The 13,538-nt window shown below is 41.1% G+C and overlaps 1 protein-coding gene across 1 annotated transcript in view; it reads left to right on the forward strand.

Moving 5' to 3' along the window:
- Positions 1-210: 210 nt before the first annotated feature.
- The window catches only part of LOC139457576 (RNA-binding protein 42-like), a 43,364-nt gene continuing 30,036 nt past the window's right edge, over positions 211-13,538 (forward strand). Inside the window, exons 1-4 of the mRNA XM_071238952.1 lie at positions 211-297; positions 3,654-3,799; positions 5,615-6,283; positions 12,906-13,100. Coding sequence (XP_071095053.1) covers positions 245-297; positions 3,654-3,799; positions 5,615-6,283; positions 12,906-13,100 — 1,063 coding nt within the window. The 5' untranslated portion in view covers positions 211-244. The remainder of the gene's footprint in view (positions 298-3,653; positions 3,800-5,614; positions 6,284-12,905; positions 13,101-13,538) is intronic.

The following is a 13,538-nucleotide window of genomic DNA, read 5'->3' on the forward strand; positions in this document are numbered from 1 at the left end:
TTCTGGTTGTTTATAGGTCATCGGTGTACAAACACATCAGTGTTCAAACATCAGCGTTCAGTCATCTATAATTAGCTTTCACAACTTTTTGTTCATTACATTTGTGTATTTTGTTCACTTCGGTTTACACAAAGAGTTGGCAAAAAAACATGTACATAAATCGTGTCTTGTTTCGTTTTAACTGCGTTTGTTCTTTTCCTACTTCACATTTCTAATTATAGTAGCAACCATCTAAAACGTGAAGATGGCGTCGCTTACCACGGAGAAGTTAAAAGAAATGGAGGCGGAAATGAACCGGTATTTACATATAGATCACTTGAAAGTCGTCACATATAGCCGCAATACATTATGTTAACCGTTTGGGCCTCGCGCTTCTCAAAACATGCTGTTTCCTCGGCGGATTTGCATCCGTGTCACCTATTTTCGTTATAGACACACGTCTCTTTATTTCGTGATGTCAACATTTGTACATCCCTCAGGTGATGTATGCAGTTTGTCTTTTGCAAATCTTTTGTTTTGAAAGACTAACTGTTTAAAATTCCTAACACTAATATAACACTGCAAATATCTCTAACACTAACATGACACTACAAAAATCTCCAACACTAATATAACACTGCAAAAATCTCTAACACTAATATAACACTTCAAAAATCTCTAACACTAATATAACACTACAAAAATCTCCAACACTAACATGGCATACTATAACCGTAACACTGAAAGGGCCCTAAACCTGATATTCCCAATATTCCTCCACCTTGTCAACAACTTGATGAAGGGACAAGAAGTTGATGCATTGTGTAAAAATAAAGACCTTGTTATCCATACTAATATTCATTGTCATGCCTGATATAACTGTAAAAATACATAAAATACTTTGCAGCATCAGATGCTGTATGTCGTTGTGATTACCATAATTACAGTCTGGGGCAATCACTGTGAAGGTATTGTTGGTATACTCGGACCCCGTGGTACTGTGGCATTCTTCGTATCGCGGCATTTGTGATTTCCAGTGGTTCACGCAGGTCATGCATCCTAGCGTTTGTTTACTCGTGGAAACCAGTAACTAGGAAGTACTCGCTTCGGAATGTTCCGTCTTCTGTAAGGAAGTATTTATTTACATGTTGATACTTACTTCTGGTATCTTTTAAATGTTACCTTACCCCATCTATCAATATACGATATAACCCACAGTTTCGCAAGTGAATTTTCCATAATGACCTGAACTAGGCGGTCTGCTTATTCATGATGACAAATTAGGTAACGGAAGTGACGTAGTCCACACAGGTTTCCCGCAGTGTGGACAGAATTGTTTCGGAGATAATAAGGGCCACAATGCCATACTTAGCAATATGTTGTTCACTAGAAACCACATGACAAATACACACTGTTATTATTAAAGATATTTTATCTCTACAATAATAAATATGGGTGGTTGTCACTTTGTCATACAGACATATTTTTAAAATCAGGGTGGTGAACGTTTTTTCTTTGGTTGTCACCTACAGTGTTTACCATGTTTGCCAAGTCAAGCTGCTTATCAACTTTTTGGATTACTCACACCTTACCATGCTTACTGCACAGCATAACAATACAATAAGTTCCTATTTAACTAACAACAAGATCCAACACAATAATAATACCAGTTAATAAATGTTGAATAAAAGTCTGTCGAGTACAAACTAGATAACGTGATAACTCAATATGAACTAATGTAGAAATATCAAAACATTCAAATAGAAATAATATTTTCTTGTGTTTTTTTATTCTTTTGATTAGTATTGATCCTTGTATATATATGACCCCAACAGAAATTGACAAATATTTGATCACATCAGCCACAAGCTTCTTGTAAGCAGGTCTTTATCTTTATGCATCAATTTGTGTTAACCAACCAATTAGATTTGAATATTCTCCAGATTTGGTGTGAGTGACATACACAACAAAAACTCAAACCTATGTGCAATATTGAAAAAAATCTGATTGTTCATGGTCATGCTGTTTGGAAAAAAAAGGGACATTTCTGCCATAAAAACATGATGACCTGAAATGAGTTCCTTAGGGCTAGACGGCCAATTGGATCACAGAAGCAAAGTCTTTATGAAATTCATGCAGTCTTTCCCTATAAAGTTGAGGGTTATGACATTTTGAAAATCATGCCTCAAAGATAACGTTTGTTTACTAAGGGAGGGCTGTGGCATCAGTTAGCCAGGGCTTGATTTAACTATATAAAAAATGCACCAGTGCAACCTGTTATTGAAAAGTGCAACCCATTAAGTGTATATGCACCAAGCATGCCAAGTGCATTTCAAAACATTTTAAATTTGTGTTTGACAAACCCTTACTTTTCCACACAACATCGATCTTTGAACACACTCAATACCTCTAACTTGTCTAAGCTTTATGTAACCTAATTCATCACTAATCCCTGTGTTATGTGTAATTTGTCATCTTTTCTTGACCTCATCAAACTGTGTACTGCAAGATTATGTATGTATGTTAATTTATGTAAAATCATAGCACAGTCATCAGAGATTTTAGATTTTATTTATTTGGCCTTGTTTATACATCTATGTTTTGACTTTGATAAATTGATCACCAGGATGCATGGTGTCCAGGTAAACATTTTGTTGATGCTAACGGCAGAGAAAGGCTCAAGTTTGGAGGTGGATCAGTGATGATGTGGGGCGGATTCAGCTTCAACGACAGAACTCACTGTTCTATGTTCAGGTTAATTTGAAATCTCTGCGCTACAGAGGCGACATTTTACAGTCTCTGGAGATTCCAGCTGTTTCAGCTATTGGCCCAAGGCGCTAATGCACATCCACATCTCACTGTTGTTGTCAGGAACTTGCTGCAGCAGAATCAGATTGACAGAATGGACTGGCCAGCCTATTCTCCTGATTTGACACCAATTGAACATATGTGGGACATGTTGGGATGAGACGATCGGTATAACCACCTCAGCCTGCAAACAAGAATGGTTAGCCATTCCACAGATAACCCTCAGAAACTTGTTTAGGTCGATGCATCAACGTTGTCTCGAATGCATCAATTACAGAGGTGGTCACACCCAATATTTATGAGTGAGTGAGTTGGTTTTAACGCCTCTTTTAACATTATATTATATATGTCAGCTTAATGTGGGAGGAAAGCCCGAAGTGATGCAGGTCTAAGACGTTGACCACTTCGGTGAAACCCACGAGCACTGGTGTGGTGCTGACAAACCTAGAAACATAATCGGGGCGAACCGGGATTCGAACCTACAATCATAGGTTTCCGGCGTGCCCAAGGGACGCAACTCTGCGCAGCGAATCACGGCGCCTTAGACTACTGGGCCACCCATGCCCCCTATTAACCAGTGAACCAGTGTTTCTGCCCTTTTGTGACTTTGACAAATGATAACTGTCATCTTCAATGCAGCTTATTGACTTTACCACTAGATCTTTCTTTGTTCTGACATGTTTTTTTGTCTGGTAATGACATGTCTAAAAAATGCATTAAAGATTATAACTCACATGCCAGCTGTTAAAATCTGCTCAAAGATTCCAGCGTTCCTTGGATTCTTTTGAGTATTATATTTCACCAGAACTCAAAATGTATGGGTTTTTTATATTGCTTGTAAAATGGCATAAGAAACTGTGTTTCAGCTTCGAGCTGGAGATCCTGGCTCCAGGCATGGGGCCCAAGGGTGGCCCGCCCCGTATGATCATCGGTTCCAACACCTTCAACAAGGTACAGGCCCAGTTGTCAGGCTCCGGACCAGGCGAGGGGGATCCCTCCATACCTCTAGCAAGTAAGTCTGGAGATCACTCTTCTCATCCAAGATCAAACTTAGTTAGCAGTTTGTCAAGAAACACTGATTAAATGCTCTTGCTATTCAGAACACTAGAAGCGGTTGTTGCAACTTGCATGAAGGTCTATGACTGAACTGGCATTATTACCTACGAGGGCAAACACATCGGGGTTCATAAAAATCATATGTGCCCTAAGGTCATATCACGTCATGAGACAACAGTGAATTGTTTCCGTCATCCGGATGGCATTGTTGATGTCATTCGAATCTTATTGTAACATGGGGTCGGAATGTCACACAAGAAACAACATTGTAGCTCAGATTGTTGACGTTAATCGACAAATTGTGGTTTTTGCGACTTGCTGTCCTTGAAGGTAAACACTACAATTCATCTCTGTTTGAAGACATCTACTTCGGTAATAAAAAAACATTATTCATGTCATGGCACTCGTGCCTATATACCGGAATTTGTGTCGTAAACATAGTATGACATGAACATTCACACTTTCCTCTATTTAATGAGACACACTTACCAGGAGGTAATTACTGGTTTTATGTGCACCTTATATGGAACTGATGACCGGTTTACCATGTTTACCACGATGTTTGGATATTGATAATTGCTTTTACTTTCTTTATTTTTTAACATATCATACAGTTTTATTCATGTTAGATGAGAAGTTCACATAACTAAAGCATTTTCCAATGACAAGATGCCGTTCAAACGGCCATGATACTGACATTCATAACCTTATAAGTTTGAACAGACACATTTTGAGATTCATATATTTTTCGCGAGCTGTTTTCATGAAATGGTGTAGACTACTTACACCTTCTTGGGAAATCCTGGGAATTCCCTAGCATGAATATATACAGTAGTGCTGTTTTTGATCATTTAGAGCCATTAATATGAAATTCAGAGATTTAGCATACATTGGGAATAGTCAAAACGCTTCATAGACATCACATGATTTGTAACTTATGTCTACAACAAAACGGAATCAGCATTTGAGACAAATGAAGATGAACTAAAAAACAATAACATATACCTGTGAAAAAAAAGTTGGCAAATATTTTTGAAAACTTATGGTGCCCTTTTGAAGATGACTCCACCACTCTCACACATAGATCATGAGGCTCATGATATCAATGACTGAATTGTCTGGTCCAGACTTTATTATTTTTACAGTCTACCTTCATATAGCTGGAATATTGCTGAGTGTGGAACTAAGCCTTCCTGAACATAAAACAAACAACAACATTATATGGTAGCATAAAACTGTTGTTATACTTTAGACAGATTGGTTCATAATAAGATAAACTATTGACCTTCATGTCATAACATTTATTGTGACCACTGACCAGTTCTTTTAGATACATTTCTTATCTTGTCAAAAAAATCTATCGTTCTATCAGAATCTAATTTTTATACTATTGCACTATCCTGTACAGTAACATGCAAGTCTGACACTGATTTGGTCCAAGAACTATAATACATGTATTTTTATCATACAGTACATTCAGTGCGGCCAACCAACATTCAGTAATTATGTGTAAATAATAACAAAATGGACCAGTCCAGGGGAAATAATCAGTGGTGATTGTCTCCCCTTGACTAGTGGAACAGCACAAATCTCAGGCTAGAAATGTTTCTGTAAGTCAAGTGGGCACTCATACTAGATGAGGGGTAGGTGAACGATGACACTTTACAGTTATGTTCATAATCCTATACAAAACCAGCTGATAAACCTATTCATGATTCTCCAACAGTCCCGATGACTGTAAATGTATATAATGGGATATTTTCTTTTGCAGTGTTACAAGCTCCTCCCCCTCCTCCACCCACAGGAAACTCAGGGTCATCAGACTCCAGCCTCTTCCTCCCACCACCCCCTCCTCCCCCACTCCCAAATGTCTCTCCAGCATTTGTACCCCCACAGCTGAGAAGCCGCCCCCCAGGTCCCCCTGGCCCGCCCGGAAACAGACCCCCTCTCCCACACAGACCACCCATGCCTTCCAACTACGGACACCCACCGATGATGATGAAGGGACCTCCCATGAGACACCCGATGCATGGACCGCCGATGGGTCCTGGTCCATACGGCTACCCTGGTCACGGACCGCCAATGATGAGACCGCCAGGGTCAGAGGCAACGATAGAAAGACCTAAAGTTGTGTATTCAGCTCCTCCAGTGAGGAAGTTCCCCAAACCTGAAAAGAAGAATGAGAGCTCTGTGACTGAGAGTAACACTGTTGTAGGCGAAAGCGGGCCCGTGATGCCGGCAGTTGACGGACTTGCAGAAAGGATCCACATGGAGTATGAGGAGGCGTCGATGATGGGCATGCAAGGCATGGAGCTGATGGAGCAGGAGGCTGACATGATGCAAGGCTCCAAGAAGGAGAAGAAGGAGAAGAAGAAGAAGTTTATTCGGACGGCAGCAGGAACAGTATGGGAAGATCCTACCCTATCAGAGTGGGATCAAGGTAGGTTGAGTTCATATGAGGTTTACAGGAGGAGTTACACTGGTATGGCCTATTGCAGTTTCAAAGGGTTGTTCTACTTTCTGGTCACATTTCAGTTGGTAGAATATATTTAACAAGTTATAAATAAATTGCTGATTGCATCTGATTGGCTAACCTTTGCGTGTGTGTTCACATAAATAAAGAGAACATTATAGATAATTTTATTTTACCTTATCCTGACTCCTACTAATTGCCTATCTCTCTCTATTTCCGAAAGGTAGTAAAAACTTCCTGAACTGTGCTCCCGGAGAACAAACACAGCTCATTCGAACACACCTATGTCCTGCGTATCTGCACCAGAAACATGTGATGAAGTTGGTATACTTTTTACTCCCAATCATTTTCACGCCAACTGAGTGGTCAGGGAAAATCTCCTGAGCTTTGTAATCCAAGCCGTTCTATCAAAATGAACCCTTTTCATGAAAAGAATTCGGCTCGGATTACATTCTTCTAGCCTTTTTTCATCATATGTAATGTTGTTTTTAAATTTTTACTTAAAATGTTACTTCTGTTTTCACTATGAAATCATGTATTGTATGTAGTGTGCATGTTTGAGATCGAAATCCTCACCCCATTTGCTTGTCCTTTGTCCCTCAATGCTGCACAACAGAGGATAGATGTAGTTTCTGTGTCCCTTTGGGGGGAGAAGAATTTTCACAGCACCTGTTTGCAGTACAGATGAAGGAGAAGGACTGTAGGATGAGGGAATCATCTAGTTCTATATCATCTTCATCAGAGATTACTTCAGTGAAGAAGAAGAGGATGACACTACTCCTACACTTTCTTCAGAGGAAGACAGGGATCTGACAGTTTCTTCCCTGGGCAGCAGAAGTCTTGACAACCTTCTCAAGGACTCAACTAAATTAAAGAAGAAGTCAACTGCTGTTCTGCTGAGCCTAAGAAAAATCTTCAATCCCTGGCAAGGAGGAAGAGTTCTTCTGCTACATCAAAGTTGTCTCCAGCCAAGAAAGAACATGTCTACGCTGATGTGATCACCACCATGAAGCCATTTGCTATATCATTGGTGAAGGGGTCTACAATGTTGTAATCAAAGACACAAAAAGAAGGATAGCTGCACACAGCCGACCACTTCAATGCTGCTTCAGACAGTAGTTTCACCACTATTATCAGAAGCAGTCACACTTGTTTGACCAGTCCTTCTTGCAGCCGCACACCTTCACACAGGCGTCAGCTTTTACTCAGCCCCAGACCGTCACACAGCTTCAGGGGTTCACGCAGAAGCCAACCTCCTCGCAACCCCAGATGTTCACACAGCAGCCAACCTACACACAGCCTCAAGGGTTCGTGCAGCTTCCAATGTTCACACAGCCTACATCATTACAACAAGGTGCAATACCAGCTATTACTACAAGCTCAGACTTAGTAGAAAGCATTACCCAGCAATTTTTACTTGCTATGCAGCAGCACCAGACGACTCAACACATCATACCCTGTCAACGTCTTTCTCTAAGGATATGTGGCAGACTTCACGCCGTTCGTCCACAAGTCCGAAACCCTATCGCCTTGTTCCTTTCACAGGAAGAGGATGTGTTCGAGCCTACTGTTGAAGAGACATCAACCCGATTGGAAGATATCCTTCCATCTATGACGATTATGAACTACTAACCTGGATCGTCCTGTAATGGCCCCATCACTACATTCTCAAGAGACTGTTCCCCCTCTGATACTTCCTGTATGGAAGGGGAGACATCAACATTTTGACTATTCCAAAATCAGAACTCAAGCACTGCCAACACCGGGGTTTAACCCCAAGAAATGGCATTGCCACGGCATGACGCCCTTCCTCCGGGCTTCGAAAGTAGTACGCTCTTATGTGAAGACATTAAGAATAGAGGGGAAGACAAGAAGTTGGCACAATTGGCACAATTAGATCAGACTACTAGATGTTCCTTCTTCGGCCTAATGATGTCACATTTTATCAACGAGGCGATGTTAAACGATCTCAAGAATCCACTCACTGACAGAAATATTGTTCTTGTCAGCAGTGGTTGGTCAAAGGAAGACTTTATAAGTTACATGTCAGCAGGACTTACACTTTGATATCTACATTGGTGGACAATCAAGTGGAATGTCTGAGGTGGAACCTTTTTGAACGAGCTGGAATACACCAAGCATCTTTTCATGGACGCATCCCTTCAAGGATGGTGCGCTCACTTCAATTCAGATGTAGCATAGGGTCATCAGAAGAAAAGCTTCGCCACATCAATCATCTAGACTTTGGGGCAGTCATCCGAACTATAGCTCATTGGGCCCCACAGCTGAAGAACACATTCTTAATTATAAAAACAGACAACTCAACTGTGGCGTTCTACATAAATCTCCAAGGAACGATAAGATCTGCCACCCTTCTGACATTAACATTTCAACTGTACAATCTCACAGACAGCCTCAACTTAAGGATAAAGGCAAGATACATCCAGGAGTATCAAGCATACTAGCGGACGCCCTATCAAGATCATCCAAGCCATCACAAGCAGAATGGATGTTACATGCAGAAGCATTCTGATTGGTGACAAGGAAAGGAGGTTGCCCATCAGGGGATCTCTTTGCAACCAGATTCTATAGGCAGATAACAATCTTCATTTTACCAGTAGCGGACCCTCAAGCTTGGGCATTCGACACGCAATATGTTTGAAGGGACTACACCAGCACTGATGCCTCTGATATTACAGAAGATCACTCACACCAAGAATCCATTACTGCTTTTGATCGCGCCTTATTGGCCAGCCAGAACCTGGTTACCAGAGCTGGAGCTGACTTTGAACATGTGACTAAAAAGACCCTATTCCTTCTGGCACTAGCCATGGCAGCCAGAATGTCTGAGATACATGCAATCGACTTCAGTCGTACCAGATTTGACAGCGGTGAACATGCATCATCCCCTCTCAGCTTGAGATGGGATTTCATCGCAAAGAATCAGTTGCCTGGACAACGTGATAGACAGTTGATGTCCCAGGGCAGAAGACCCTGAAGACTTGCCCTTGTGCCCAGTTGGAGCATTACACATCTGTCTTCATCCTGTAATCAGGGAATGCTACTTCAGAAGTCTCCAGAACAACGGTCTCCTTCTGAACGAAAACACTTATGCTCAGAGCATACAGGGCATCAGGGTGAGACACACCCTATAGCATCCAACCCACATGAGGTCAGAGCTATAGCTTCTACACTGACCCATCATGGATACTGCTCTATCCCGACTATTGTGAAGGTTTGTTTCTGGAGATCCAACATCGTCTTCGCGAATCATTATCTCAGATATATCGCCACAGAAGATGTAGCTGGCATCCATCAAATTGAACCTTAGTAGCTACACAGCAACTGACAGTGCCTACTAGAAGATAGACTAACTACACTCACCCAGGATCACAGAGACTTGTTGATGTCAGGTGGCTGCCCCATAACCACTGACCGAGAGTCCATGCTCCCCTGTTTTACTTTCATGATTATACTAAGTGTGGGACCTTCTCTTAACATTATAATCATTTCAAGTAAGCTGTAAAATATTTTCTATGCACACTTTATCAAATCCATCGACTCAAAGAGGAGGTGGTACCCCACAGAGATTTAAGAAAAACAAGAAGTTTGTAACATTCTCATGAGGTTGTATGAACAGATTTGAATCATGCCTACAGATGGATTCTAGCAATAAGTATGAGTCAGGATAAGGTAAAATATGTAATTTTTAGAGTAAAAATATCATTTATACTTATCCTTAAACATACCCTATAGTGCTCATCGTTTTGATGTGGATACCTCCGCCTGTGCACATATGCACCACATGCATCTCCATAAAAAAAAGTTTTCAGAGTAAATTCTTAAATACGAGAAAGCCATGTTTTAGGAAGGGGCACCCTGGAAATGTGAAATTTTTAAGTTACAGGAAATGTATGTTTATATGTAATTTAATCAGCCATGTTTAAACTGGCTTCTTTTGTCATTCTTACACTTGTAAGTTTTGGCCTTCTTACATGAATAGCATATGTATTGTTAAATGTAGGAAAAAGGTTGATTGCTCAAACTTTTAGTGAAAATCTTAACTATCATCATGTATGTGATCCAAGACGATTTTTTACACATGCTTATACTTTGTGATGTTATATGTGACATCACGTTCATATGGACTAGAACCAAATACCAAGACCTCTCTCTACTTGTCCCTAAAACATAAAGTACACTCTCATTGTCGATTTCTATAATGTTTTCTGCGCAAAATGTGTAGCCACATATATTTTGAAAATTGTAGCAAATGCAATTCTGCTTGGTGTAGCCTATATTTGAGAAGGAAGAACTTTGCTATGAATGTTAGCTTCCTCAGTGATGCAGCCGTCAAGTCATCTGTTTCAACCAGAGGTGCTTGATACTTCAGGGATATGCTATGGTCTCTCTGTTTTGGAGTCCAGGTGCTTCTCAGTTATGTAAACTTATAGAATCCAAGGCATGAACAGGCTGGTCTGATGGCCCGAGCGGCTTGAGCGTAAACAAAGTTCTGTTCAAGTTCAGTTCATCCTACATTCAAATTCACCCCAGCCAGAGTTCCAGTATGTGCATTATTTCATCACAGTGTTGGAATAACATTTCATGAAAATCTGTTTCTGTTTTAAAGTCTGAAATAAAATGGAATCACTTTGGCTAGATAATGCTTGTGTCAATCCATCAGTTTCTGACTAGGATGGCAGGAGACTTGTTTTCATATTACACAGCTGCCATGATCGAATAAGGAATGTCTGTCAGGCTAATTAGGTGAAGCTATCATATACATCTGGTATGTAACTGGAACTTTTGTTTATTTCATTTCATTTTCATGATCATCTGTGTTTCTGATTACTGTCCCATGTGTATGGTATAGGTGGTTTAGTTCTCCTGCTATGGTCTACTGGTCGAGGCTTCAACTTCCAGATTCACCCTATAATCATGTTTGGGCAGTCAGTGGGTGACCTGTGCCTCTTGTCTTCCCCAAAGTGGAATTGTCACTGACTTGTGCCACTGTTGCCGGCTTCATTGTTACCATTTCCGATGCAGAACGGTGTCAAGTGTTTTCAGTGTTTCTAACTGCTGGTGACTATCAGTGGTAAAATAGAACTAGATGCTGTGAGTCCCTGGGACTGACTAAAGTATAGCAATTAGATAAGTGATGACTGGTAAAAGGTCATCTAAGTAGTGGTTTCACCGATTTTCATCACTTTATGAAGACCTGCTAAAATGCTGTTATTTGGTCCAAAGTCTGAAGTAATTATCAGTAAAAATGACCAAATGTGGAATTATCAGTGAAAATTCCCAAGTTGGATAAGACTTTCCCAATTCAGGTCCATATATTATTCATTTTAGTTCTTCTCAGAAAAGAAATGTCAGATAAACATTAGTTACACAGCTAGATATATGTATCTTCTTATTAGAACAGAACTATATATTTAGTTGTGACTAATGTTTATCTGACATTTCTGTTCTGAGAAGAAAAGAAATCAATGTTAGAACTGTCCATGTCAGATTTTCTTCTCTCAGTCACCAAGTTCCCCAATGAAATTCCATAACCATGTGGACGGCCTCCGTGGTCTAGAGGTAGAGCATCCGCCCGGAGACGGCCTCCGTGGTGTAGTGGTAGAGCATCCGCCCGGAGACAGCCTCTGTGGTCTAGAGGTAGAGCGTATGCCCAGAGACCGCCTCCGTGATGTAGTGGTAGAGCATCCGCCCTTAGACGGCCTCCGTGGTGTAGTGGTAGAGCATCCACCATGAGACGGCCTCTGTGGTCCAGAGGTAGAGCGTCCGCCCGGAGACTGTCTCCATTGTCTATTGGTAGAGCGTCCATCTGCAGACCGCCTCTGTGGTCTAGAGGTAGAGCGTCCACCTGGAGACTGCCTCTGTGGTCTAGTGGTAGATCGTCCACCGGGACCAAAAGAGGTTAAAAGATGGTACTTGTTGTTACCCTGTCTGACGCCCGGCATTAAGGAAATAAGACAAGGACTGGTCTGCTCGGAGTCAGTTTACTTTGTCTGAGTAGGGTATTCATGTTAAACTGAGACATGGTGTTTCAGTGGGCTAGCACTATAAAATTGGCATTTGTGCGGACTAGTACAAGCAGCCACACACGCATACTTAGTGCATGAACATCACTATATGAGAGAAATAATCTTGAACGCGACGTTAAACCCAATTTCACCTCACCCCATAACCATGCCTATACACATAAGGCATCAGACATATTTGTTGCTAGAACAGTGGCACCCTGGAACCCAGTTTGGATGCCTAGGACCCCCATAATATCTAGGACCCCCAAAATGCCTCGGACCCTCAAAATGCCTCGGACCCTCAAAATGCCTTGGACCCCCAAAATGCTTAGGACCCTCAAAATGTCAAGGACCCTCAAAATGCCTCGGACCCCTAAAATGCCTAGGACCCCCAAAATGCCTCGGACCCCCAAAATGTATTAGCAAGAGTCCCCAGGATGATCCAATATATAGACCATGGTAAACCGCTCATATCTTAACAGTATTTCAGTCATTTTGCTCTTAAAGTAATCCAGTCTTTGGAGAACCTGGTTTTCATGATGAGTTCTTTGTTTTTTCAGATGACTTCCGAATGTTTTGTGGTGATCTAGGGAATGAAGTGACAGACGAACATTTGGCCCGTGCCTTCTCCAAGTATCCCACATTTGTGAAGGCCAAAGTTGTTCGAGATCGTCGCAGCAACAAGACCAAAGGATATGGATTTGTCAGTTTCAAGGATCCCAATGATTTTGCCAGGGCAATGAGAGAGATGAATGGTAAGTGTGATGTTGTGTTTTTCTATGTTTGTTTACCTTGAATCACTACACATAATATATGGTTTATCTTTATATGCTTGCTCGAAATGACAGGTGAGAATTGGAAATTGAGTGGCCGCAGCATCCTTGCTTGTCCTTTTTGTGATAAATACCCAGGATCCATTCTCAAGAATAGCCTGGGTTGAGTCTGAATCAAATGTCACAATGCTCAAAAGAGCTGTCAAATTACACTCATGTCATATATGTATTAGAGAAACTTTGTGTGGAATTACTGATCCTCGAGATGGGATGGTGGCATCCCTTCCAAAACGAAACTATTGATAATCAATAGCATGAAGATATACCCTCATTGTCAGATGACGCTATTCCCAGGATAACATCAGGTTGATGCAGTGTTGAGATTTAACATAAATGTCAAGGAGTACTTGTCGTAACCCT

This window comes from Haliotis cracherodii, unplaced genomic scaffold (assembly GCF_022045235.1).
Source record: "Haliotis cracherodii isolate W230 unplaced genomic scaffold, xgHalCrac1.p SCAF_12, whole genome shotgun sequence".
In the NCBI taxonomy this organism is placed as follows: Eukaryota; Metazoa; Mollusca; class Gastropoda; order Lepetellida; family Haliotidae; genus Haliotis; species Haliotis cracherodii.